This window comes from Eurosta solidaginis, chromosome 5 (genome assembly GCF_040869045.1).
Source record: "Eurosta solidaginis isolate ZX-2024a chromosome 5, ASM4086904v1, whole genome shotgun sequence".
Classification (NCBI taxonomy): domain Eukaryota; kingdom Metazoa; phylum Arthropoda; class Insecta; order Diptera; family Tephritidae; genus Eurosta; species Eurosta solidaginis.
The window spans coordinates 58,161,289-58,186,224 of record NC_090323.1 but is presented as its reverse complement, the minus strand read 5'-3'; the positions used below and the strand labels follow the sequence as shown (position 1 = coordinate 58,186,224).

Sequence of the window (24,936 nt, the reverse complement as noted above, 5' to 3'; positions counted from 1 at the left end):
GTCACCACCCGTGGCGAATCCTGTTTCTTTACCAGACATGTCTCTGGCGACCCCAAAACTCCTCATGGATCTAGGGGGTGAGAGGGCGGATTGGCCTAGAAGGTTTCATGTGGTCATACCAAATCGTTCCCTAGATGGTCTGGCTAGTACCTTAATGGTGCTTGTTACTGGCCTCCCAAAGCCTTCGGGGAGTGTCTTTATCGCTACAACAACAACATTAAAAGCACCTAGACATTGCCGGCTAAGTAGTGTTTAGCACAAATTAAAGAAAAAAGTAATGCATTTTTCCGTTTTTCTACCAACACATAGTTTTTTATTTCATTCCTCATAAGCGCCCTCGCCATCTTCGTCATTTTCATATTCAATATTATCCTCATCTTCGTTGTCATTTCCTTCCTCTGCGCTCTGATTCTGCTGATCCCACCAGGATAAGACACCCAGCCCAGATTCATTAATAGCAGCCTAAAATAAACATGTTATATTCACTAATATATCTAAATTTTTTTTATACACACCACTATCCGGTATGGAGTCTTTATTTCTGTTTGTTGTGTAGATGCTGGTTGTCCGGCGGATGCACCCGCTGCTGAACCTGATTGTTGTGTGTCTGTTTTTGGTGGTCCAATTGGTGAATTTTCTTCGAAAATTTCACGTGACACACGAAATTTGATTGGTTCTCCTATATCCATGAATAAGTCATGCTTAGCACCATCCTCTAGTGGATATTCCCATACCCAAGCTTGTTCAGCTTCCTCGAAACGGGAAGGATGTTGTAATGCAGATGGCGGTATTAATATATCATCGAAGAATCCAAGGGTAACGTGTACACCTTCACGACTGCAGCTGCGTATTTTACCAGTGACTATGCTGCCAATTGCTGGACGAAAAACAATATAACGAAAGAGAACTTCTGTATGGGAAGCGCCATCCCCCGGTAGGATTATTGAATCTTTAAGGGATACGATGTCTTTGAGCGCAATGCAGAGGCCCAAATTTAATAAAACCTGTTACAATAAAATGCAAGTTTAGTGATTTCACATACACATACATAGATGGAACTTACTTTGTTGGCCAATTTTCGGTTGATCTCGTCCCTAATTGCCTCCACCAATTTCAAATGAAACTGATCCGGTGCTATTCGGATGGTGTCCTTCAATTCTGCGAGCACAAACATTTTTGTTAGCGTTTTTATAACATTTACTTTTGGTACAATTATTAAGTTATCTCATTTTTAAACTTGTCCTTACAGCTGATCCTAAGCTGTCAGTGGCCTTTGTTTTGGCTACTTTACATAAATATTTGCAAAAATTTGGGAAAAAGCTGAAAAAACCAGCTGGGAAATCGTGATACCAATAGGTGTGCAGAAGCTGTTGTTGGATTACGAGTTCCATTTTCTTCATGTTGGAGTACTCTAACAATCATTGTGAATGATAACAAAGTGTGATATCTTCTGCATAGACGTCAAAATTCCAAAGTAATTGGATCACGTGATTTGTTATTGCCTAATGTGAACTAGCAGAGCGCAATATAATGCTCCTGCGTTATTTACATTGTTTCTACTGTGAAAAAAATTTATGAAAAATAAAATTCTAAATGTAAACAATAACATGACAAAATCATTAATTTTGGGGGAATATTGGTCTTGCTTTCTCTTGCATAGATGAATGGATTTGCAACTCTTTGTTTCGAGAGAGCGCTGTCAAAATGCACATTTGTTATAACATTTATCAATGATGCCACCCCAAACAAAAATGAATAGATCTGAAAATGGGGATTTTTGACATACATTTCGGCGATTATAGTTTCAATCATTTAATAAAATAATAGTCGTAAAATATTTATTTCCTTAAAGTTATTTTACAATAATACGACTAGTTAGAGTTAAATATAAACAAATCTAAGTAAAACTAACATTTCGATTAAATTAATTAGTCAAATATTGTAACGCATTTAACTCGCAGTGAAAATCATATAAATAAAAAAAATAAATGTAAGGCGCGATAACCTCCGAAGAGATCTAAGGCCGAGCTTCTCCTCCAATTTGCGTCGTGCTCCTCTTGATTTTTCCCTACAAATTGGCCGGACGGGACCTACATGTTTTATGCCGACTCCGAACGGCATCTGCAAGGCAGATGAGTTTTCACTGAGAGCTTTTCATGGCAGAAATACAATCGGAGCGCTTGCCAGACACTGCCGAGGGGCGACCCCGCTTAGAAAAATTTTCTTCTAATTGAAAAATCTCATTTCTAAAATTTTGATGTTGCTTTGCCCGGGAGTTGAACCCAGGGCATACGGTGTGATAGGCGGAGCACGCTACCATCACACCACGGTGGACGCCGTATTCATATATCATCATATATTCTTTTGAAATTTCTGTAAATCGGACTTATGATATAATAGTTAACATTATTTAATGGATAGGGCTTATCCTACATGTCTGGCGTTCCAGGTTCTGTAATCAAAATGGACTGGTTGCATCGGGAGTTCATATTTACAAAACCTGTTTTTAGTGATAACTTTTGAATGGGAAATAATATTTACCCTCCGCCTTCGAACTAATAATACTTACACTAAGACAAGTATTTTTATCCTTCTTCCCATAATTTTTGAACGCTATTCTACAGTTGTAGGTCAAACTAAAGTTTACCACAATTTTTGGCACGTTTTTCGTTTTGGCTGGCACAACTTTTGTTCTGGCACCCGCTTCAGCTGGCGCGAGGGATTTATCTGTAATTGTTGCCAGCAACAACTAGAAGATAAATCCCTCGTGAGAGCGAAAATATGAGAGCGTAAACAAAAGATTCGTATCAATCTAATCTATGTTCTCTTGCGCAATATTGTTCTTGTAATTTGACGCTCCGATAAACACTCCTATTATGAACTCATACGATACACGATAAACGCTTGCAATTAGTTATACCGTATTATTTAATAAATTCTAGCGTGTGAAACCCGATCGTTAGCGTTTATCGTTTATCGTGGTATTGTCATAGGCTATCTCATCAGCTGTTCAATTTTCTACGCTAGCTATCGTTGATAAATTTTTGCACGATACGTTGGGAACTATTTAAATAAAAGTAAATATAATATTAAAAATCTAAAAGAATCTAACTAAAGCCTTATTCCCAACACTCTGTTGCAACGCCCTGGGCAGGAACCTTAAAGTGGCACAAACCTTCAAAATATTTGGGATGGATGACTTATTGTTACGGGCACGCAAACTGCCTTCGACTTCTGTTAAGACATACTCTGAAATATATTTTTTACTTCTAGTATGTCAAGTACTTACAGTTTAAAAAAATAAATGTAAGGCGCGATAACCTCCGAAGAGATCTAAGGCCGAGCTTCTCTTCCAATCCTTTTGCTTTTCCCTACAAATTGGCCTTACGGGACCTACATGTTGTATGCCGACTCCGAACGACATCTACAAGGCAGATGAGTTTTCACTGAGAGCTTTTCATGGCAGAAATACACCCGGAGCGCTTGCCAAACACTGCCGAGTGGCGACCCCGTTAGAAAAATTTTCTTCTAATTGAAAAACCTTATTTCTAAAATTTTGATGTTGCTTTGCCCGGGGTGTGAACCCAGGGCATACGGTGTGGTAGGCGGAGCACGCTACCATCACACCACGGTGGCCGCCACCGTACTTACAGTTTACAATTCATTTTAAGAAGATTGGAAGCATCTGTAAATTTTGTTCTTTCTATGGCCTTTATGCAAGTTTCGTCAAATTGTTCATTTGAGTTTATATAAAAGGCAACAGAGGAAACATGTTATTATTACAGCTTTTTTTTTTTTTTTTTTTTTTGGTTTGGGTTTGTTGGCCAGAGACTTTGTCTCCACACGCCAGGTTTTTCCTCCTGTTTTATGATTTGTTTTTAGTTTCTGCACGAAAATGCAGACTTTGATGGTTGGATTCCTTTTATTATAATCTTCTTGCTACACGAACATGTAGATAGATATAACTTCCATGTATTTATGATGAACAGCAATGTTTGTAAAGCGTATTTGCCTTATTTGCAAAATGTCGGGAACAATGTTGCCATATTTCATTTAAATGGTGACTTATTTAGTTTTGGTACATTAATTCGCGTATTTTTATTTTTATTATTATATATTTTTTTTTTTTTTAAAGGGAGTTTAGGATGGGTATTTGAAATGTGGTGGACGGTACTAGCATCTTTGGTATACCAGCGGTTTGCAGGTGATACGAGTGTTTGATAATAATACAAATGTTTTTTCTGTTTTTCTTTTCAATTTTTTAAAATGTTTATAAAATGTTTATTTCAAAAAGTGACTTTTGCTTTGGTAAAAAAGTCTGCAAGCTGAGTGATCTTATTTGGATCCCCTGGAAAACTTGTTCAAAGCTGGTACACTCTGTAAAAATTTTTAGTCCTGTGCGAGCGTGTTCTAGAAGTCTACACTCAAAGGTTTTGTGGATATAGTTGTTGATGTGTCCACATGCACATATGTTAGAATCTGTTATGCCTACTTTTTGTAAGTAAGCACCGTCATATGTGCATCCCACGAGAACTCTGTTTAGTGTTCTTATTTGTTTAGGCGTTAGATTGCAATTACGAAACCATGTTTTGTTTGGTCTGTTAGGACAAAGCATGGCGAAAAGGGTTTGTTTGTCTCTGTCGTAATTTATGGTTCCTTCGTACCATGTGTCCATTATTTGATTTTTTATAATTCTGAGGGCTTCTTCTTTAGATAATTTGACTAGTTTTATGTTATCACAGTTTAGTGCGTTTTTTGCGAGTGTGTCTGCCTTTTCATTCCCTGTAATGCCTTTATGACTGGGGGTCCAGATTATGTCTACTTTGTCGAAGTTTGTCTCCTGTATAAGTTCATGTATTTTCAAGATGTAACAGTTTTGTGTACGGTCTTTGGAGAGGAGTTGGCACGCCCCTAGGCTGTCTGTGAAGATTGCGATGTTCCTGTATTGTTTGTCTCTAGCCTGTTTTAATGCCATATATATCGCTACAATTTCTCCAAAGCATGAAGAGGATTTAAGATTGAGTTTGAAGAATAATTCGACTTCGTCAGTATGGTTATATATTCCACAGCCTGTGGCTGTGGTGCCAACAGATGCATCTGTGAAAAATATGCTGTAGTTGTACGTTACGTAGTGGTTTAGAATGCTGGCATATATCGGTTTTATTGTGCTTGAGGGCAGGTTAGACTTTTTGTCGGGTAGTGTTGATGTTGTTACTCTAATTGGGAGAGAGTACAGCTGTGTCTACCATTTCCAGTCTGTCGAAAATTTCTTTGTATTCGTTGTATGTTTGGCTATAGCTAGATTTAACGTTAGGCTGATTCGCTAGAAGTTGCATGAAATTGGGGTCCCGAGAGACAATGTTAATTATTTCTTTAGCCGTGAGCCATTTTCCTCTTTCAGTAGGTGGGAGTTCGTTTGAAATTGCATATATAACTGGCACTGGGGTTGCGGGGGTTAGGCCTAATCCTCTCCGAAGGAAGCTGTTTTGGTACGTTTGAATTTTTTTGTTTGTTGTTTTGGCGCAATGGGATGTGGACGTTCTGCAATACTCAATTTTGCTACGTACTATGGCTTTGTAGTAGTTTAGTGCTACTTGAGGGTGCAGCCCGGACTTGATGGACGTTATTGATTTAAAGAGGTTCGAGTTTTACCCGGATTGCTTTATTACATCATCATAGTGCTCACTAACAGCTAGGGATGCACTTATGCTTCGTCCTAGAAATTTAATTATTCGTACCTGTTGAAGGGGTCTATTTTGATATGTGATGTCAAAGATGGATTTGGAACTTTGGCTTAAGGCCATGACATTCGTTTTGTCCGGGTTGAACGATAAGTTTAGTTGTTGACAACAGCTTGCGAACTCATTGAGTTTAGCTTGCAGGTTATTTGAAGCTTGTTCAAGGTTGTGGTGGAACGACATTATAATGAAATCGTCCGCGAATTGGAACAGTTTGGTGTTGGAGTCTTCAATGGTGTGTAAATTTTTAGTATATATATTGAAGAGACACGGGGACAGACACTTCCCTGTGGAAGACCTTCGTTCGTTGTGATTTTTTCTTTTCCTAACTGAAGATTCCTATAGGCCAGAAAGTTTGTGATCCAACAGATATATTGATCGTGGATGTTGGTTTGTTCCAGAATGGTTTTAAGTTGTTTTATGCTAACGCAGTTGTACGCGTTGCTGATGTCGGTTGAGCAGATGAGGACTTTAAGACCTCTACTTTTGAGTATTGCAGCTTCGTGCAAAAGGTAATTAATACAGACTGTTGCGGATTTGTTTTTCCGATAGGCAAAGGTGTGCTTAGGGAGTATTTGTTCTTCTTCTATAAGGTTGGAAATTCTGTCTTTAATGCATAGATTTATGCATTTGATAAAAACGGGTATGAGGGCTATAGGCCTAAAGTTGTTCAGGTCACTTAGATCCTTTCCTATCTTAGGGATCGGGACTATCTTGGTGGTACGCCACTTTTCAGGGATGTTGTTTGTTAGTAAAACATTATTAAGTACTGTTCTGATGTTGTTGAGTGTTGGATCCGGTAGGGCTCTCAACATGGCATATGTTATCCCGTCAACTCCACCGGCAGATTTCTTTTTCTTTTTCAGCAGAATGGATTTTAGTTCATCAAAGCTGATTGCAAGTGAATTGTCTGGTATTGTTTCACTGTTGATTGGCATTGTTGCGGAGATGGGTACTTGTTCCTTTAGGATTTGAAGGTAATCCTTGTCATTGTCTGGGGACCATTCATATTTGTTCGAGTTTTTGAAATCTCCTCTCAATGCCTTTACAAATCTCCAGGAGTCTTTTGTTGTTGGGTTTTCATTGAGTTCTTTAATTTTAAGTTCGAAGCTTTCGGCTTTGGCTTTTTTGACATCTTTTATAAGCTCCTTTTTTGTGTCCTGAAGAATTTGAAAATTTTCCGGGGAAGGTTGACGTTTAACTTTTTGATAGGCAATTTTAAGGAATCGATAACTTTTTGCAACGGTTTCGTTCCACCAGACTTTGGGGGATTTGTTTTCTTTAATGACATGCGTTGCAGCTTTAATTTCCTGGTTGAATTTTTGGTGGATTTCATCAATGTCCGGTTCTATTTCCATGTGTTTGAGATTTTCCATGAGCTTTTTGTTGGAGCGGAACTTTATGCCGGACATTGTGATTGCAACAGTTTCAATGATGATTGGGAGGTGGTGACTTCCGCCCAACCTGACATTGTCTACTTTCCACTTAAAGGGTATGCTGCAGTTGGAGAACGATAGGTCTAGAACTGATCCTGTGTTTGAAGTTAAGTCTGTTTGGAACGTGGGCGAACCGTCATTTAGACATAAAAAGTTATGCTCGTCTATTATGTTGTGTAGGTTATTGCCTCTACATGTTTGTGTTGAGTCTCCCCAGATCCTAGCTCTGGCATTGAAGTCGCCGAGTATTAGTACATTTTCGTGGTTGTCGAGAAAGGAAAGGAGTCTGTCCATTTCTGCTTTGAATGGCTCTATTAAAATCGAATGTGGGAAGTATACTGCACATATAACTAAATTTGGTTTGAGGTTGGTGGTGCGGACAATAAGTATGTCGTTGTCAGTACTGTAGTTGATTTTATGAAATTTGATTGTTTTTTTTTAATATTATGGCGACGCCCCCATATCCGTCATTTCTATTTTTTTCCAGAATATTATAATTTATGATTTTTCTATGTGGTTGTTCATGGTTTGAATAGACTTCGCTCAAGCAGGCTATCCCTATTTCGTTGTGATTGAGATAATATTCTACTGTATTAATGTTTGCCTTAAGGGATTGACAGTTGTATTGCATAATTTTCATTGCGCCAGTCATGATGTCTTAGTTTAGTGGGACTACGGTCCCTGTTTGTATAGCTATAATGTCCTCGTTTAGTGCATTGGCATGAAACTTTTCTTTCAGTTTGGTCAGTTTATCTAAGGCCCCTCCCAAATGTTCCCTAACCCCCTCCTTTTGTAAAATTTCCAGTAGTTCGTGAAACAGTCTTTCTATTTCCGTAACCCTTCTCCTGAGGTATTCTGGTGTATTGTAGACTGGTTCCGTTTGTGTCTTTTCCCTATGTTCGTTGGACGGTCTTTTGCTTTTTCTCTCCGCGCTACCTCTTGATGCAATGGTGCTGTATCTGATTTTGGTAAGTTTCCTGTTTATTGTTCGGTCCCTGTCTTTCGTGGTGTTGTTTATGTCTGGGAGTTTCGGAAATTCCTCGTCGTCGCTTGCTAGGATGTCAAAGCGGTTAGGCCTGTCCGCGAAGTATGTTTCCAGAGTTTCACGCCTAGACATTTTTGAGACGTTTTTAACCCAGTTTATGGTTTGTTCCTTCTGCCATGCTATGCATTTAGCCTTGTCAGTTGCAATATGGTCTGTGCTTGCACAGAGAATGCATTTTTTGACGCACATATCTTCGTTACATTCTGGGAGGCCGCAGTTGATGCACCTCTCTTTGGATTTGCAGGACTTTTTGATATGGCCAAGCCTACCGCACTTTAGGCATTGGCGCAGGGGAGGGATATAAAAGTCGACTGGGAGTCTTACATAGTCTAAAACTATCGCATTTGGTATGTCTTTACCAATAAACCCTAGCTTAACTGTTTTGGTACTTGTCAGGGTGTTGTCGTCATGGTTTTTCCGCATAAACCGCCTAACCGAATTGATTGGCACTGAAGATTGTGCATGAAGTTTAATTTCATTATCGTCGTAATTTGTAGGAATGCCCCTAACTACTCCGTAGGTTTCGAAGGCTGATCTAGACACAAATGCTTTCAGGTTCTTTTTTTTCACCTTCGCGTTTAAAAGAAAGTTGTTGGCTGCGGCCGCGCTTTTGAACAGAATTTTGTATAGAGTTTTACCTAAGGCATAAATAAGGTCAATGTCTCTTATTTTCATGTGCTTTAAAATGCTGAAAAGATTTAAGCCATTTGTCGTTTTTTCATTTGTCATTTCTGCGCACGCAGATGAGTCAACAAGAACAAAAAAGGTACCTGTGTATTCAGGTGGGTATAAAATGGTTTCCGCGGATGTACTTCCCTGTTGTGCGCATGAATGTGTATTTGTGTTTTCGTTTTGTATAGGTCCGTTGTTCGTGTCATCTATGTCTGTATCTGCACTTTTTGGTTTTGTGATTTGTGTACCGTTATTAATGGTGGCAGCCATCGTGTTATTTGTTTTCTCCTCTAGCTTTTTCCTAACCCTACTATTTTTTTCGTTGGATGCTAAGGGGGCTTTTACTGAAGTAAAATCCTGCATCTTAACGATTCTAATCATTTTTGGTTCCTTTTCCATTTTTGTTTTATTAGTTTTTGTATTCATCGATACAAATTTGTCTTTTCCCGGTGACGCCGTCGTTTTGGAAAACGAGGACGCCGCTTCAGGTTTACTTTTCCTTGCGTTTAAATTTAACATAATGGAAATGGAGCCAAAAACTGGTGCCCTAGTCACCAGCTATGCACAGTTTGGGTTGGGCCAAACAGATAACTCACCTGAGGTTTGCTTGCACGAAATTTTGTTGCAATTAACACTTAAAAGAGGTGAAATTACTTTTTTACTTTTTTTTTTTTTTTCCTCACGTGCACTTTTGTGCTATTCTCATTGCCAAAGGGCCTTAATTCTTTTCGCTTCTTTACGCTTGTATGCAGCTTTCTCGCAATTCGACACAAAATATATTTTTTTGTTTTTTTTCCGTCTAAAACTTTCAAAAGGCACTCTATTGCTTTTTAATTTGACCACTTTATTTTTGGCGCGCAGACACGTCCACTCACATTTGGGGTTAGGGAAGGAATGTATTACAGCTTTTAAAAACTTTTGCCACATTTATATAAAAGACAATTGAATGCTTAGTATTTGCGTTTTGTTTTGCTATCTTTTTCGTATAAATTCATAATAATTCGTAAACAAAACTCTGCTGTCATTCACAATAGCACATCTATCGGGCGTGTGGAAATCGCAATATGAAAACTGATTTTTTACGATACGCTAGCAAGCGTTTACAGTTTATCGTATAAAAATTCATAATAGGGGTGAAAGTTTCATCAGTTTTTGCAGTTTGGAATCCAAGACAAAATAAAGTAGTGTCATATAGGTAGCAGAGAGATTCAAACAAAATACATGTGTCGCAGCATGCCATGCAAAGCACTGCATTGCCTTTTTAAAGAGACAGCTGATGCTGCATCGGCTTTTATATTCAGTTCTCAAATTCTACCACTAAGGTAATATGCACAACATAGATAACGTCATAGACGCCTTAAGAACTGCACACGAGACTATTTAACTTTTTCTAACTTTGAAAATATACATTTCGCGCGTTTTTAATGAATAGAAAGCGTTTTGTAATTAATTATAGAAATCTGCATACACAGAACTGTAATCAAACTTCCTCTTCTTCTTTTTCTCCAAGCATAGGTACGACTAGCGACCGGCATTGCTGTACGCTTAGCTACAAGAAGCTTTCATGCTTTGTATCTTGTATATAAATCTGACTAACGCCCCTATTATGAATTTTCATACGATAGACGATAAACGCTTGCTAGCGTATCGTAAAAAATTAGCTTTCATATTGCGATTTCCACACGCCCGATAGATGTAATATTGTGAATGACAGCAGAGTTTTGCTTACAAATTTTTGTGAATTTATACGAAACAGATAGCAAAACAAAACAAAAATAACCAAATTGAATTGTCTTTACGTAAAGTGGCAAAAGTTTTTAAAATATTTAATAAAACATGTTTTCTGCAACCTCTGTTGCCTTTTACATAAATGAAGAAATAGACGAAACTCGGATAGAGGCCATAGAAAGAAGAAAATTGAGAGATGCTTCCAATCTTCTTGAAATGAACTCTACGCTGTAAGTACTTGACATTAAAAAAAAGTTTAATAAAAAAACAATAGCTTTCAGAGTAATTTCCGTCTTTCAAAAGAAGCTTTCATGTATGCCTTAACAGAAGTGAAGGCAGTTTTCGCGCCCGAAAAAATAGGACATCGATTCCAAATATTTTGAAAGTTTGTGTCACATTAAGGTTTCTTGCCCAGGGATCATATCAACAAAGTGTTGGAAATGAGGCTTTAGTTGGATTAGCTCAACCAACAGTTTCAATAGTGTTGACGGAAACACTAAATGCCTTACAAAGAGCACTCTGCAGTAAATGGATCAGATCGAAGTATACAGAGCAAGAAAAAAGGAGAGCTAAAAGAAATTTTTTTAGTACAAGCGGGATTCCAGGCGTAATCGGATGCATTGATGGTACGCACGTTAAGATTGTGGCACCGGAGAAAGGTTTGCAACATCTTTATTACTGTCGGAAGGGATACTTCAGTATAAATGCAATGATAGTGAGTATGAAAAAGAAAAATTGTATGTAAAAATTTTTAAAACTAATTGTGCATACATTTCAGATGTGCGATGATTTAATGAATATTAAGTATGTCAATGCCAAGCACCCAGGGGCCACACATAACTCCATGGTTTTTCAAATGTCTGTGCTAAAGCCACAGTTGGAAGCAATGTATGATCATGGTGAAGCTAACACTTGGTTGTTAGGTATTTATATAGTTCAAAAATAGGTCCAATATGTTACTTTAACCATACGTTTTATTAAGGTGATGCCGGTTACGCCTTGACTCCTTATTTGTTGATGCCTTACAGAAATGCTGACGAAGGTACCCTAGAGAGCATGTATAATAACCGACATTCAAAGGCTAGAAACATGATTGAAAAAACCATTGGGGTTTTTAAGAGCAGATTTAGATGTTGGATAAGTGCTAGAGCCCTTCACTACACTCCACCAAAAGCCACTTTAATTATAAATGTTTGTGCGGCTTTACACAATATATGCAACCATTACAATGTACCCTATGATGATGTGGAAGCTGAAATAAATCAAAATGAAGATTCGGAAGTTCTGGAAGATGGTGTCAACAATGATGGTACTACCTCACGACAAGCAGCGGAACAAATAAGAAGAAGTGTGGTATTGTGCTTACGTTAAAATTCATCTTTTTACTTTAGCTTGAAGAAATAAATCATTTTCATTTAAAAGGTACATGTTTTCATATATAAGGTACATGTTTTAACTTATAAGGTACAAAATTAGTATCACATTCATTGCGAAAATTTTTAAAAACTTAAATACTAGGTAAAAAAAAAATACATTCCAAATAAAATTTAATCCTAATCATTACATGATATTTACTAATATTTCTTTCTGTGCTTATAGCACATACATAGTTTTTCCAGTTGCCTCTTATATAAGTATAGCTTTTCTTTTTTGAGGGCCAACTTTTCTTTTTTTAAATGGTAACATTTTGTTTTGATATTTTCGATATTGGCTAAACGGTCGGCTATTTCCCTAAAAGTATTTAAATATTCCCTTTGGAACTCAGCTTGCTGAGCTGTTTGTCGTTCCAGTATTGCAATCTGTTCGTCTTTTCTCACTCTCCGAGTTATATGAGGCACCTCGCCATGTAACTTCATTTTTATGAGGCACCTCCTCATCATCGAGGATCTCCACGCTGAAAAATGGCTCATTTTCGTTGCCATAATTCTCGTCGACATCTGCACCAAATTCTTCTCCTGGGGATCGTTATAAATTGTGTAGCTCATTAGCCTGTTTACCGTTTCCACCAGGTTTGAAAAACTGACGGTGTTGTTTGTTCCCCCTCCTGTGGCAGTACATTCTGCACGATTATGGGCGCTCTTTTTTTTTGTTTTGTATTTTAAGTCATTCCATACCTACATTTTAAATACATAATACTATATTCAGTTGAAAGATCACAACTTCTAATATTCTTACCCGTTGCCATGATTCGGAAGATCTTAATGGTGGTCCTATTGAATTAAATTCATCTGCTATTCTCTCCCAACGTGACTTGCAAAGATTCTTTGGGCATAAACCTCTTGCAAGGTCCGTATTTTCCTCCATTAAAGAAACAAGCCGCTCTAGCTGACGCGTTGTGCTTACAACTCTCGGCCTGAAAAATCACAATATGATTACACTGCCTTTCAAAACTCGGGTTGTTAACTTTAATACTGACATATTTTTAATTTTTTTTCTTTTTAATTTTGTAAGAATTTTGTATTTACTTTTATTAAACTTTTATTGAAATGACTCGCAACGTATCGTGTAAAAATTGAGCAACGATAGCGAGCGTAGAAAATTGAGCAGCTGATGCGATAGTTAGCGTATGGCAATACCACGATAAACGATAAATGCTAACGATCGGGTTTCACACGCTAGAATTTATTTCATAATACGGCATAACAGATTGCAAGCGTTTATCGTGTATCGTATGAGTTCATAATAGGGGTGTAATACGCCAATTACACGGCACAAGTATCCTTGTGCCAATTACCAATTTGCACAAGGATTTGCTCGGTGTGTGCAGTGTTTGCGCTATTTGCGCAGAGAACTGCGCCAAAATCAAAACGATTTTGATATTTACGCATGTCTGCAAATATTGCATATGCTTTATTCTTCGTGTGTGGTGAATGGTAACACAGTTTACCTGTGGTTTCTGATAATATAACATCAATAATTATTACCTAAAAATGTTAATATCGAAGGCGTAAGGACCATCTCTAGCTTGTAACAGAAATTCACACAAATTCAATAATACATAATAGTTTTTTATACAATTGGAATACATGTTTCATTTGTTGCGCTAGTTGAAAAATGAATATTGCGCAGTGTTGCAATGAGTTGAGCTGGTCCTACAATTAAAATATATATGTTATAAATACAACGGAAAATAAACGCTTCTGGTGCGAGTTTTTTACTTATACCACGAATTACCAGCACTGTGGAAAATAAAGAGTGATCTTTTAAACAATTAGTGCCTTTTTTATACAATTAAAACACATTTTTAATTTGTTGCGCTACTTTAAAAATAAATATTGTGCGGTGTTTTTGGGCCGTGTATGTCAAATTTTCATTTGCACAAATTTCGTCGTTTTATATTTGCGCATGGCTTTTGTGTTGTATGGGCCGTCTAAGGCATCTAATCCCGAATATCTTTTGCGGTTACGGGATTTCGGGATTTGAAAATGATAATGTTGGGACGTCAGAATTTTTTGGGATCATCCAGGGACTATCCATTTTGGTACAAATATGAGAAATTTAATAAAAACCATTTATTAGAAAAATGAGGAGCACGACGCAAATTGGAAGAGAAGCTCGGCCTTAGATCTCTTCGGAGGTTATCGCGCCTTTTTTTTTATTTTTTTTATATTTCCTTTGAAATTGGATATTTTAATTTTGTAACGTCTAAAGTAGGCTGTACCTTACCAGATAAAAAGGATTTTCTGTGGTTTGAAATTAAAACTTAAAAAATAAAGCAATTAAAGGTATTCATGTTTGCAATATAAGATGCCGAAGTACCGGTTTTCTTTTATTACAATCCCAGGACTTCGGGATGACAACATGGCTTGTTTTTGTATTAACCATTAATGGCTTTTGTGGCCCGGCATTCAGAATCATGATTCCGGGGATTTGATGCCTTACAGCTAACGTGTTATGTGCATCTCTCCGTTTAAGTACACATGTTCAACATCAAAGCGTAAAGATTTCGTATGCAGCGTCTAGTACGCGTCTAAGGAGCTTCATTTCATATGCATCTTCCGTAGCTTTAGAAATAAGATTTCTTCTTCAACTCTGAATTTTTTGTTACTTTTTAACTTTTTGCCCAAATTTCACAAAGCTATAACAATTTTTTGTTGACAACTGATTTTAGCAGTTATTTATATTTCATTCAGAGCTCTGTCGCCTGTCAACAATAATTAGGAAATACGTAACAGGGCAGCCGTGGTAAAATGGTAGCGTGCGGCAGTGAATAAACAATTTGGTTGTGACGTGTCGCGTCGTTAGAGCACAATGTAAGCCATGCTTTATAGCTTTATATTTTTCCAATAAGTCATCGCCATAGAATTGACAAATTTTTGCTATTGTGCTATTGTGAATTGCGTTCAAAGAACGGCTAAAGTATTTGGGACATTGTTTACTATATAGTTTGGCAGCTTAAGTAGAGGTTATGTTGCGAATAGAGTGGAAGGCAGTGGACTAGGCAGTCGAATGTCATATAATGAAGGAATGGTGTTCGGAGATTTTTCAAAAAAAAAAAAAAAATGATAAAAGCTTAATATAAATAAAACTATTGTTTTAATAACAACAAAAACGCCATATATATTCTGTATACATAAATTTGTAAGGATTGTCTCACTTTAAAATTTGAATTAAATAATCTAAAGTTTTGTTTTGAAACTGAGTCGAGAACTGTGCGTGTGAATGTGCGAATTTTCGCCGATCAGCTGTTAGTTGCGCTACTTGGTAAAATTTACAATGATTTGGGATGTTATAACAACACGTGCGATTTTGATATATTTCTAATATAGTTTAATTAATTTTTTTTTTAAATACTTGTAATAGTGTGCAGAATAAATGCAGGCACCAAATCTTCATCAGTTCAGTGATGCTGAGGAAGACGAAGAAGTACCATATAAAGTAGGTGTATTTGGGTCTTGTTGTTTTAACAATATTTACTTTTTTTCCGCCTATCGTTTTACTTTTCAGAATGACTTGGTGAATAACTTTAGTAAATTAGCTGTGAAACATGTAACGTTCAGTGACAATAAAACTTGTAATGTCAATGTTCAATACAATTCCGAAGACCAGGGAAAGGAGCATGATAATGAAGAATATGATTGCGAAGACTATGACTTCAATGAAGAAAGTGACGACGCTTACGACTATGAAGAAACTTACACAGGTTATCAGAAACACAACGCGCAAATTTCACTTAGCCATTCGTCTGGCGGAACAGCTGGTCCCCCTAATGGCTCATCACAACCGAAGCGTGTAAATAGCTACCAACCTAATGAAAATATACTTAGACGCTACTCTGCGCGTATAAATGTAGAAAAGTATGATCCCAATGCAAATATGAGCGCACAAGCAGCTAATCGACTTGTGTCATTCGATAGCCATAAAGAACGTGTACGTGTGCGCGATAAGCATGATCGCGCCACTGCCGAACAAGTTATGGATCCAAGGACGCGAATGATACTTTTTAAATTGCTAAATCGTGGCTTTATACAAGAAATTAATGGTTGTATATCCACAGGCAAAGAAGCAAATGTGTATCATGCTGTGTCCAAAAATAATGATGAGTATGCCATAAAAATCTACAAAACGTCTATAATGATATTTAAAGATCGCGATAAATATGTTTCTGGCGAATTTCGTTTTCGTCATGGCTATTGCCGCCACAATCCACGTAAAATGGTACGCACTTGGGCTGAAAAAGAAATGCGCAACTATTTGCGCATGCATAATGCCGGTGTACCAGTACCCAAACCTTTACTCCTACGTTCGCATGTACTTGTGATGCGTTTCTGTGGCAAAAATGGTTGGCCGTCACCAAAATTGAAAGATGTTGACCTTAGCTCGTCCAGAGCACGTGAGTTGTACAGGGAATGCGTTGTGCTTATGTGGCGAATTTATAATAAATGCAAATTGGTGCATGCCGATTTGTCGGAATTCAATATTTTATTGCACGATGGACAACTGATCATTATTGATGTAAGCCAATCGGTGGAACATGATCATCCACATGCATTCGATTTTCTGCGTAAAGATTGCGCAAACATATCCGATTTCTTTCGAAAACGCTCGGTGGCCACAATGACCGTAAAAGAGCTATTTGATTTTATTACAGATCAAACAATTACTGAGCAAAATATGGAGGAGTGTCTTGAGCGTATATCTGAGCAGATTAAAGATCGAGATTTTGAAGCGATAACAGCCCAAGAGAAAATTGATGAAGCAGTATGGCAGAATACATATATACCAAAGCGTTTGGACGAAGTGAGTGAAGAATAAAGCTATGAATTCGGTATATGCAGTATAAATTTACTTACATTTTAGGTACGGCACTTTGAACGTGATGTAGACAAAGCAAAAAAAGGCGCGAAGCAAGAACTTATTTATGGCAAAATCACTGGTTTCAATGCCAAGTTAAATGTGCAAGATAAGCCAGAAATTCTTAACGAAGATAAAGCTATTGAAACTAAAAATCATAAAAATTTGGAGGATAACAAAAAAATTATTGAGAGAACCAAAAAACTCACCGTCGATACTGCTGGAACTAATGACGATGGGGAGGAGGATGATGAAGAGGAAAATTCAGAGGATGCGGACGAATCAAGTTTCGTCAATTCTGCGCGTCCACGAGATGAGTCCCCTGATAGCAAAAAAGCGCGCAAAAAGGCCATTAAAGAAGCAAAGGCAGAAAAACGCAAAATTAAAGTTAAAAAGTATGTGAAGAAACGCAAAGAAAAAGTAGCAAGTACTCGCAAATAAGACTAGGTTCATAAATATATATTTACAACGTACTAGTTTAAATTACTTGACAATATTAAACTAGCATAAAATTTCTGCATGAAATAAAAAAAGGTTTGAATTGAAGTACACAATCAATTAGTGTTTTTTAAATAAAATGACATCGTTTAAATTTTACTTACTATTATGCCTTACGAGGGCTAACTGCAATTTTCAGTAAAATTTGTTTAAAAAAATTATATTTATGTGTAAATAAAGTGTAGCATTTAAAACACGTCTCAATCGTTTATTAGAATTAGATAGTTAATTGAATCCAGTCTCCACCAAAATGTAGAGATCACATTGAATATAAGCATTCGATATGCAATGGTTAAGAATTATTTAAAATAACGCAATTTGTTTTAAAAATATATTTTTATTCAAGTTTTCACATTAGCTTACATTTACATACGTATGTATTATATACTTAAAAAAATGGAATATCTTAAGTCATCTTACAAATGTTTATTAAGTTTCAGCTGTATAAAAATGGCAATTATTATTCACTTATTTTTACGGTATATTTATGTAACACAAGGCATACATTTTGGTACATCATTATACATATAAAAATTAGTTTTTTTTTTCATACGAGCCGGACCCAAACTTACAACTTGCGCTGCCATCTAGCGTAATGCAGTGCAAATATTCACAATAGTTCCATAGTACAAATAAATTTCTGTGTGCTCACACTCGTTTATTTTTAACAAATTATTTCAATAAAATATGATTCAAGGTTCGATTCGAGCTCAAGGCCAGAACAATAATTTTTTTCTAATGATCATTATTGATATTTTTTTTTTTAATTCTTCTAAATTTGAAAAATTGTATTTTGTTTTTGGAATAGTAAGTAACCATTTAGCTATACAGCGCAGCTTGCCTAAAGCGTACTGATGATGAAGGCTTAGCACCCTTTGAAATGGATCTATCTGCGCAGCTATGGCAGGTTGTCTGAAAAATTTTCTACTCACTATTCCAAAAACAAAATAAAATTTTTCAAATTTAGAAAAATTAAAAAAAAAAAAAAATAACGATAATCATTAAAAAAAAATTATTGTTCTGTCCTTGAGCTCGAATCGAACCTTGAATCATTTATCAATAGGCCGATAAAAAGAAAAACAATTGTTAATAAAACATAGCTAAACAAAAGCACCACGACCAAAATTGCCCAAAGCTCGCTAATAGCCCGAATCTCCATCTTTACAACGAAAACTTTATTTATAGATTTGGATTCCAAGGGAAAGGGACCCGTACATAAAAACAGCAATTAGAAATAATATACATATATAATGATTACAATGTTATAAATAAAAAAATATCATTTATCACAGCATTAAATTGTTTACTAACTGTTTGGTATATACTTAAAAAACTAAGTATTTAAAGCAGCTACAAATATTAACCATGCAAACACCATTTCATTTTAAATAATAACCATAATTACCAATTAAGCCTAAAAATCAAATGTACATTTTGCCTTATACTAACACTTATGTACCACAACGCCTGCGCAAACTACAATACATAAGTACTCGATAAAATAGCATAAGAACTGTGAGCAACATGAAAAGATACCACATTGATAAATTCTCTATATCTAAAAACCTGAGTAACACCCGTGGATCACCAAAATGACAATAAATATCACTGCACTCTAATTCCGGCCGATCAAAACCGAAAACGGCGAGGATTAATGCCACAACAGCAACACGCACGTAACTAAATTTCATGAGAAGATTCATTGCATAAGGAATTTGTGCAGCAAAATCAAAACCATAGATGGCCAAACCCATAAGGGGTGCGATCGTTAGAGGGCCAACAGCGCTACCATTCTGTGGAAAGAAAGTGCAAAAATTAGCGACACTCATATTTACTTATGTATATGTATGTAAGAAGATTTTATGAAAAGAAGCAACCAGTTACAATTAGAGTTGTGTTTTTTTTTTATTATAGGTATATACATATCGCTCATTTACTTCAATAGTGTCATAACTCAAAAAACACAATTTTCCAGGAGAGCGATTCAAAGATTTTAACTGCCATATTTTGCGCATATAAAGGCATATTTTCATTTTAATAGCACGTGGTAAATTTTTAACTGATCACAAAGATTTTTTTATACAACATAGATCATGATATTTGGGTAGGTTTATGTGTTATTAACTCAAAAGTCGTGTTTTTTGAGTTATGACACTATTCAAGTAAATGAGCGATATGCGCTTCAATTTTATGTCAACTGCTCAGTTTATGTCTTTATCTGCACTTATGAAATTGCTGCGTATAAGATTAGTACTACTAAATTTCAGTATGCATTATACTCAGTTGCAACTGAAATGTGTCTCCATTTTATCTCTACACTGCTCTCCACCTCTATGACCAAAAAGTGTGTGTCCTCTATTCATCGTAACCGATTCAGCTATAGGAGTTATAGGAAAATATGTGTACACAATTTCATTACGACCCGTTCATTTTTCTTCGAGTTATGGCTTCCGAGACATAGAAAATTGCTTAGCCACAAAAGGGGTGGTGCCACGCCCATTTTTTTAAATTTAAAGATCTTCCTATGTATTGTTATAAATCCACTTGTGAAATGAAATATCATTGATATAATGCTCTTTTTGCAAAGATATAGGATATTTTATTCGTCCACGACCCTTTAAAAAATCTTTTATATAAAAGTGGGAGTGGTCCTTAACCGATTTCGTTAATTTTTCTTCAAAGCATTCCTTATAGTAAAGGCAACCTCTCTGCCGAATTTTGTTACGATAGGTTTAACGATTTTTGATTTATGATTAATAATATTTGTAAAATTGATTTTATCACAAGTGGTCGGTGCCACGCCCATTTTAAAAAAGTTTTAAAATTTTTATGTTGTTGTTGTTGTAGCAATGCTCGCCCCACCTAATAGCCGCGACCGATCACAAATTGTCATCAATATCCTCTAACGGGAGTCCAAGGAAACTTGCCGTTTCAACAGGGGTGGACCATAAGGAAAGGGGTGTTAGAGGCGTTGGTTCCACATTACAATTAAAGACATGGTTGGTGTCATGTGGGGACACATTGCAAGCAGGGCATACATTTTGTATGTCGGGGTTGATTCTGGATAGGTAAGAGTTTAACCTGTTACAGTATCCAGAACGAAGTTGAGCAAGAGTGACACGCGTTTCCCTGGGGAGTATGCGTTCCTCTTCTGCGAGTTCTGGATATTTTTCTTCAAGTACTGGATTCACCGGGCAATTCCCGACATAAAGGTCCGACGCCTGTCTATGGAGTTCACCAAGGACCTGCTTGTGTTTTTCCGCTTCATACGGCTGGGTTCTCAGGTGCCGTATTTCCTCAAAATGCTTACGGAGATGACTCCTTAGGCCCCTAGGCGGTGCTGGTTCGTCAATCAGATGTCTGTTGGGATGCCCAGGTTTCTGGGTATTCAACAGAAACTGTTTGGTCAGCATCTCATTTCTCTCCCTGATGGGGAGTATTCTCGCCTCATTATGCAGATGGTGTTCTGGGGACATAAGAAGACAGCCCGTGGCGATTCTGAGAGCAGTATTTTGGCAGGCCTGTAGTTTCTTCCAGTGGGTGGTTTTTAGGCTTGGCGACCATATGGGTGACGCGTAGCACGTAAAATTTAAAATTTTTATCAAGAGTGTCAGCATCAGTCCACATGTCAAATTTCAACATTCTAGGTGTATTATTTACTAAATAATCAGGATTTTTGTGTTTTCCAAAATGTTATATATGTATATAAAAAGGGGCGTGGTTATCATCCGATTTCGCTCATTTTCAATACCAATCTATTCTGGGCCCAGATAAGCTCGTGTACCAAATTTGGTGAAGATATCTCAATATTTACTCAAGTTATCGTGTTAACGGACGGACGGACGGACATGGCTCAATCAAATTTTTTTTCGATACTGATGAGTTCTGCTCAGAGGAGCTCAAAGATCAGCGCAACGGGCGCGACATTATAAAATTTAAAAATTTTCGGGAATGCTTTTCCATCCAAGACACTGTATAACTTTCCCTCTTAAAATGAGTTTAAAACTTCGTCGCAATATCCAACTCCAAATTTCATACAAGTTCAAAGTCATAATACAAATTATATAAAATTTTTTGAACCGTGAAATAACGCATTTTTTTATTAGCCCAGAGGGGTCTGATTTGGTGAAAACTCATTTGCCTTGCAAGATGGTCCCGTCCCGCCAATTTGTGCGAAAAATTAAAAAGGAGCACGACGCAAATTGGACAAGAAGCTCGGACTTAAATCTCTTCGGAGGTACATTAGGGTGGTTATAATAAATCAAATAAACGATTTTCTTCAATCTCACCCCTTTGGATGGTAACCAACTTTTGTAAACGCGACCTTCAGATTGCTTTATTACCCCTTTTCTTATTCTGTGGCAAACTTAGTTTGGGCGTGTCAAAAGTTGAAACAATTTTGGTAGTCTCATGCATTTTGGGGTTTAACCTTAACCTCGAATACTTAATTACTAAACGAGTCTACTTAAGAACACATTTTTTAGACATTTTTGTAGATCGTTAAAATTTTTTTAAGAATGATTTGGGAACTAATCGTTAAAGTTCTGGTAAAACTTGAAAACTCCTCACACGATCTGTATGGGATACATTAAAATAAAAAGCTGAAATTTTTCAGGCTATTTTTTGGATATCCTGAACAATATTTTCATATACATTAGGGTGGGTCGATTTGTATGGACGAAAGTTAACCGATATCGCGCCATCGATTTTTCGATAGGATTTGGGATCAGGAAAAAAGTTTCATTACGCATACCCAAAAATAATAATTTTCGAGCCTGCGAAATTTCATTTTTTTTTACTTTTTTTTTACTTTGATTTTTAAGGTTTTTTTCATGACCTACTAAAAAAATTTTCATATAATAAAATATTTTTTTTCTTTCTATTTTTCAAAAAACTGTTATCGCCAACGTTTTTAGCGGAAATTTTTGGGTCGGACAGGGTATACATGAAAATTTTACAATCAAATGAAAATTTTTTTAGTAGGTCATGAAAAAAACTTAAAAATCAAAGTCGAAAAAAATGAAATTTCGCAGGCTCGAAAATTATTTTTTTTGGGTATGCGTAGTGGAACTTTTTTTCCTGAGCCCAAATCCTATCGAAAAACCGATGGCGTGATATCGGTTAATAAATCGACCCAGTCTAATATACATACCTATAAAAACAATTTTATGTTTTTTACTTACCGTTATACTAAACGTCATTCCAATTGCCAATCCCATGCCTTCAGCAATCAATGAAGTCATTATGCCAACACTCGCAAATAAACCGAAACGCCACAATTGTGCTGGTAAGCCAGTCATCCAATAAATGATTGTTAGCATAATCATATTTAGAATAATCTGAGACAGTTAAAAAACGTTTATTACTATAGGTACAAAATTTAGTTTAGCTTAAAATAATAGAAGGCAAAAAAATCTGACTGATGACAATATGCACGAATACATAAATATCGAAAGTTAACTTTTCAGTCAATTAGGAATTCCAGAACCTATATAAAATCAATTTCGCACAGAGGATTAATGAAAAAATGTGTCAAGTTTTCTACATTAAGGCCAATTTTACATCTGGTGGTTCTGGGAGTATTCGAAGGATCATCGGACCTTTACGCGACGGCGAGTACCGAAAATTAGCGATTTCAATATATGAATGGGTGGCTCAAAAAACGTTGTAAGCAACAAAATTAACAAACTTTGTTGACCCCATCAAATTATGTGGGATCAAGTTATTTTTCCGATTAACATTTTTCGGATATAAAGCGTCCCAATTCTAAAAATTCGAACTGAAAGGGTATTTCTGTTTTTTTTTTTTATACCTTTCATGAAAATGAAATGGTTTATTAACTTCGTCATGAATCTCAAAATTGTAAGTCATTCAAGGAAAATAGATAGACCCACCATTAAGTATACCGAAATTATCAGGATGAAGAGCTGAGTTGATTTAGCCATGTCCGTTTGTCCGTCTGTCTTTTTGTATGCAAACTAGTCTCTCAATTTTTGAGATATCTTGATAAAATTTTGGTGAGCGGGTATATTTACGTGTCCAATTAGTCATTTGTCGGAACCGGCCGGATCGGACCACTATAGCATATATCCCCCATAAAACCGATTTTTCAGAAAAGAGGATTTTTGTCATATCTTCCTCAATTTATCAGACTGAAGCTTCAAATTTCACCGAATGCTTACGTATCGAGCATTCCAGTGGTATATATAGTATATACCCCATATAAACTGTCATTTCTGCCCCCTTTTTCACTGCTAGAAGCATCAAATTTCATAAAATACTTGTGCTTGCGCTATATATTGTTAAAATAAGTGTTTCGTGGTCATAGTTTTTATATGCATACCACAAAAAACGTGAAACTTTGCATCCTCACACAAATTACCTACCTATTTTTTATTTTACGAGCCTGACCCGTGCGCATCTTGCGCAACCAATATAAAAGTATCTTATCAAATATCACAGAAACCAGCTGTTCTATTAACTCTTACAGTTGCGCTGCAACTGCCGGTAATGCAGTGCAAATATCACAATAGTGTCATAGTACAAATAAATTTTTTTTGTGCTCACAATCGTTTATTTTTAACAAATTATTTTTATAAAATATAGCTAAACAAAAGCACTAAGACCAAAATTGCCCAAAGCTCGCTAATAGCCCGAATCTCCATCTTTACAACCAAAACTTTATTTATAGATTTGCATTCCAAATAAGAGCGAAAAAGGGAACCGTACATAAAAACAGCAATTAGAAATAATATATATGATATTTATCTTAAAAATCGCTAAGGTATGTACATCTGTTCATTGTTATTGGAGAAAAGTAGGTATTATGAATGTGAGGGAGAGGGAGATTTCTTTGCCATTTCATAGGAGTTTTTTCACTAGTTAAATTAAAGGGAATGCATCAAAATAGTTAAAGGAAATTGGTTCTTTTAAGAAAGAACACTTATTTGTACAAATTTGTGCTAAAATATGTATTTACATTCTACCACAATATTCTCACTGTTAATACAACAACAACCACAATATTCTTTATTTTAAGTCGAAAAATATATCATAAGCAACGGAAGAGCTCTTTGTATATTTGATGCAGCCATCTAGAAATTGCGCAAGGATTTTTTAAGAAGGCTTGGTAATAGTCTAGTTGAGGGGTCGAATGCTAATACGCTACCAAAAATATCAAGCGAGGTGTTAAAAGACGCGTATTAATCTCGAGAACAATAATCCGAAGGCGGAAAAGAAAAATTTTATCTCTGTCCGGAGATATTTCAGTTTAAGTTGGCGATTTCCATGTGGTTGTTGTTGTGTTCGTACCCACAAAAAAAATTGTGCATCACCGTGGCTGTGGCACCAATTCATTACTCATTTCAGTGAATACCACATGAAATGCAATAATGTGCATTGTTTATACCTTATTTCTTAATTTCAAACAAATTCGTAACAATAATTAAACTTTTCAAATTTTTTAAACAAAATAAGAAATGCGCAACGAAATTTCAATTGACAAAACAGCTGACTTCGAAAATTC

The 24,936-nt window shown here is 36.3% G+C and overlaps 4 protein-coding genes and 1 long non-coding RNA gene across 12 annotated transcripts in view; 2 read left to right on the top strand and 3 right to left on the bottom strand.

Moving 5' to 3' along the window:
* Positions 1-282: 282 nt before the first annotated feature.
* Positions 283-9,478, bottom strand: Polr3H (RNA polymerase III subunit H). Of its 2 annotated transcripts, none has more exons than XM_067756983.1 (3): positions 1,064-1,677; positions 516-1,004; positions 283-462 (listed from the first exon to the last, which is right to left on the bottom strand). In XM_067756983.1, the coding sequence occupies exons 1-3, from the start codon at positions 1,172-1,174 to the stop codon at positions 319-321; spliced, it is 744 nt and encodes a 247-aa protein (XP_067613084.1). In that variant the 5' UTR covers positions 1,175-1,677; the 3' UTR covers positions 283-318. The 2 variants fall into 2 exon arrangements, 1 of the variants encoding a protein (XP_067613084.1); XR_010947541.1 differs by lacking the exon at positions 283-462 and adding an exon at positions 3,290-9,478 and having other exon boundaries at positions 968-1,004; positions 1,064-1,158.
* Positions 9,479-10,654: 1,176 nt separating this feature from the next.
* On the top strand, positions 10,655-12,176 carry LOC137233678 (putative nuclease HARBI1). Of its 3 annotated transcripts, none has more exons than XR_010947533.1 (4): positions 10,655-10,849; positions 10,901-11,334; positions 11,398-11,542; positions 11,602-12,176. XR_010947533.1 is itself a non-coding variant. In XM_067756922.1 (4 exons), the coding sequence occupies exons 1-4, from the start codon at positions 10,728-10,730 to the stop codon at positions 11,988-11,990; spliced, it is 1,065 nt and encodes a 354-aa protein (XP_067613023.1). In that variant the 5' UTR covers positions 10,655-10,727; the 3' UTR covers positions 11,991-12,176. The 3 variants fall into 3 exon arrangements, 2 of the variants coding, with proteins under 2 accessions (XP_067613023.1, XP_067613022.1); XM_067756922.1 differs by having other exon boundaries at positions 10,926-11,334; XM_067756921.1 differs by having other exon boundaries at positions 10,923-11,334.
* Positions 11,974-13,185, bottom strand: LOC137233679 (uncharacterized). Its single transcript, XR_010947534.1, has 3 exons — positions 13,036-13,185; positions 12,795-12,972; positions 11,974-12,733 (listed from the first exon to the last, which is right to left on the bottom strand). It is a non-coding gene; the product is annotated as an uncharacterized lncRNA (long non-coding RNA).
* Positions 13,186-15,320: 2,135 nt separating this feature from the next.
* Positions 15,321-17,471, top strand: RIOK1 (RIO kinase 1). Its single transcript, XM_067791245.1, has 3 exons — positions 15,321-15,497; positions 15,567-16,859; positions 16,920-17,471. Exons 1-3 carry the CDS (start codon positions 15,435-15,437, stop codon positions 17,352-17,354), a joined length of 1,791 nt encoding a protein of 596 aa, XP_067647346.1. The 5' UTR covers positions 15,321-15,434; the 3' UTR covers positions 17,355-17,471.
* A 257-nt stretch (positions 17,472-17,728) lies between these two features.
* The window catches only part of LOC137253785 (ATP-binding cassette subfamily G member 4), a 265,003-nt gene continuing 257,795 nt past the window's right edge, over positions 17,729-24,936 (bottom strand). For all 5 annotated transcript variants that reach the window (XM_067791240.1, XM_067791242.1, XM_067791239.1 and 2 more), the window contains 2 exons: positions 22,595-22,750; positions 17,729-19,204 (listed from right to left, as the gene is read on the bottom strand). In XM_067791240.1, the coding sequence (XP_067647341.1) occupies positions 18,863-19,204; positions 22,595-22,750 (498 nt within the window). In that variant the 3' untranslated portion in view covers positions 17,729-18,862. The remainder of the gene's footprint in view (positions 19,205-22,594; positions 22,751-24,936) is intronic.

Bases quoted from the DNA above. Each gene is read 5' to 3' on its own strand.
- RIOK1 (XM_067791245.1), top strand. From the start codon at position 15,435: ATGCAGGCACCAAATCTTCATCAGTTCAGTGATGCTGAGGAAGACGAA. The intron at 15,498-15,566 runs GTAGGTGTATTT...TTTACTTTTCAG, and splicing joins ACGAAGAAGTACCATATAAA to AATGACTTGGTGAATAACTT. The intron at 16,860-16,919 runs GTGAGTGAAGAA...CTTACATTTTAG, and splicing joins TACCAAAGCGTTTGGACGAA to GTACGGCACTTTGAACGTGA.
- LOC137233678 (XM_067756921.1), top strand. From the start codon at position 10,728: ATGTTTTCTGCAACCTCTGTTGCCTTTTACATAAATGAAGAAATAGAC. The intron at 10,850-10,922 runs GTAAGTACTTGA...GTCTTTCAAAAG, and splicing joins CTTGAAATGAACTCTACGCT to AAGCTTTCATGTATGCCTTA. The intron at 11,543-11,601 runs GTATTTATATAG...CGTTTTATTAAG, and splicing joins AGCTAACACTTGGTTGTTAG to GTGATGCCGGTTACGCCTTG.
- Polr3H (XM_067756983.1), bottom strand. From the start codon at position 1,174: ATGTTTGTGCTCGCAGAATTGAAGGACACCATCCGAATAGCACCGGAT. The intron at 1,005-1,063 runs GTAAGTTCCATC...TTATTGTAACAG, and splicing joins ACCGAAAATTGGCCAACAAA to GTTTTATTAAATTTGGGCCT. The intron at 463-515 runs GTGTGTATAAAA...TGTTTATTTTAG, and splicing joins AGACTCCATACCGGATAGTG to GCTGCTATTAATGAATCTGG.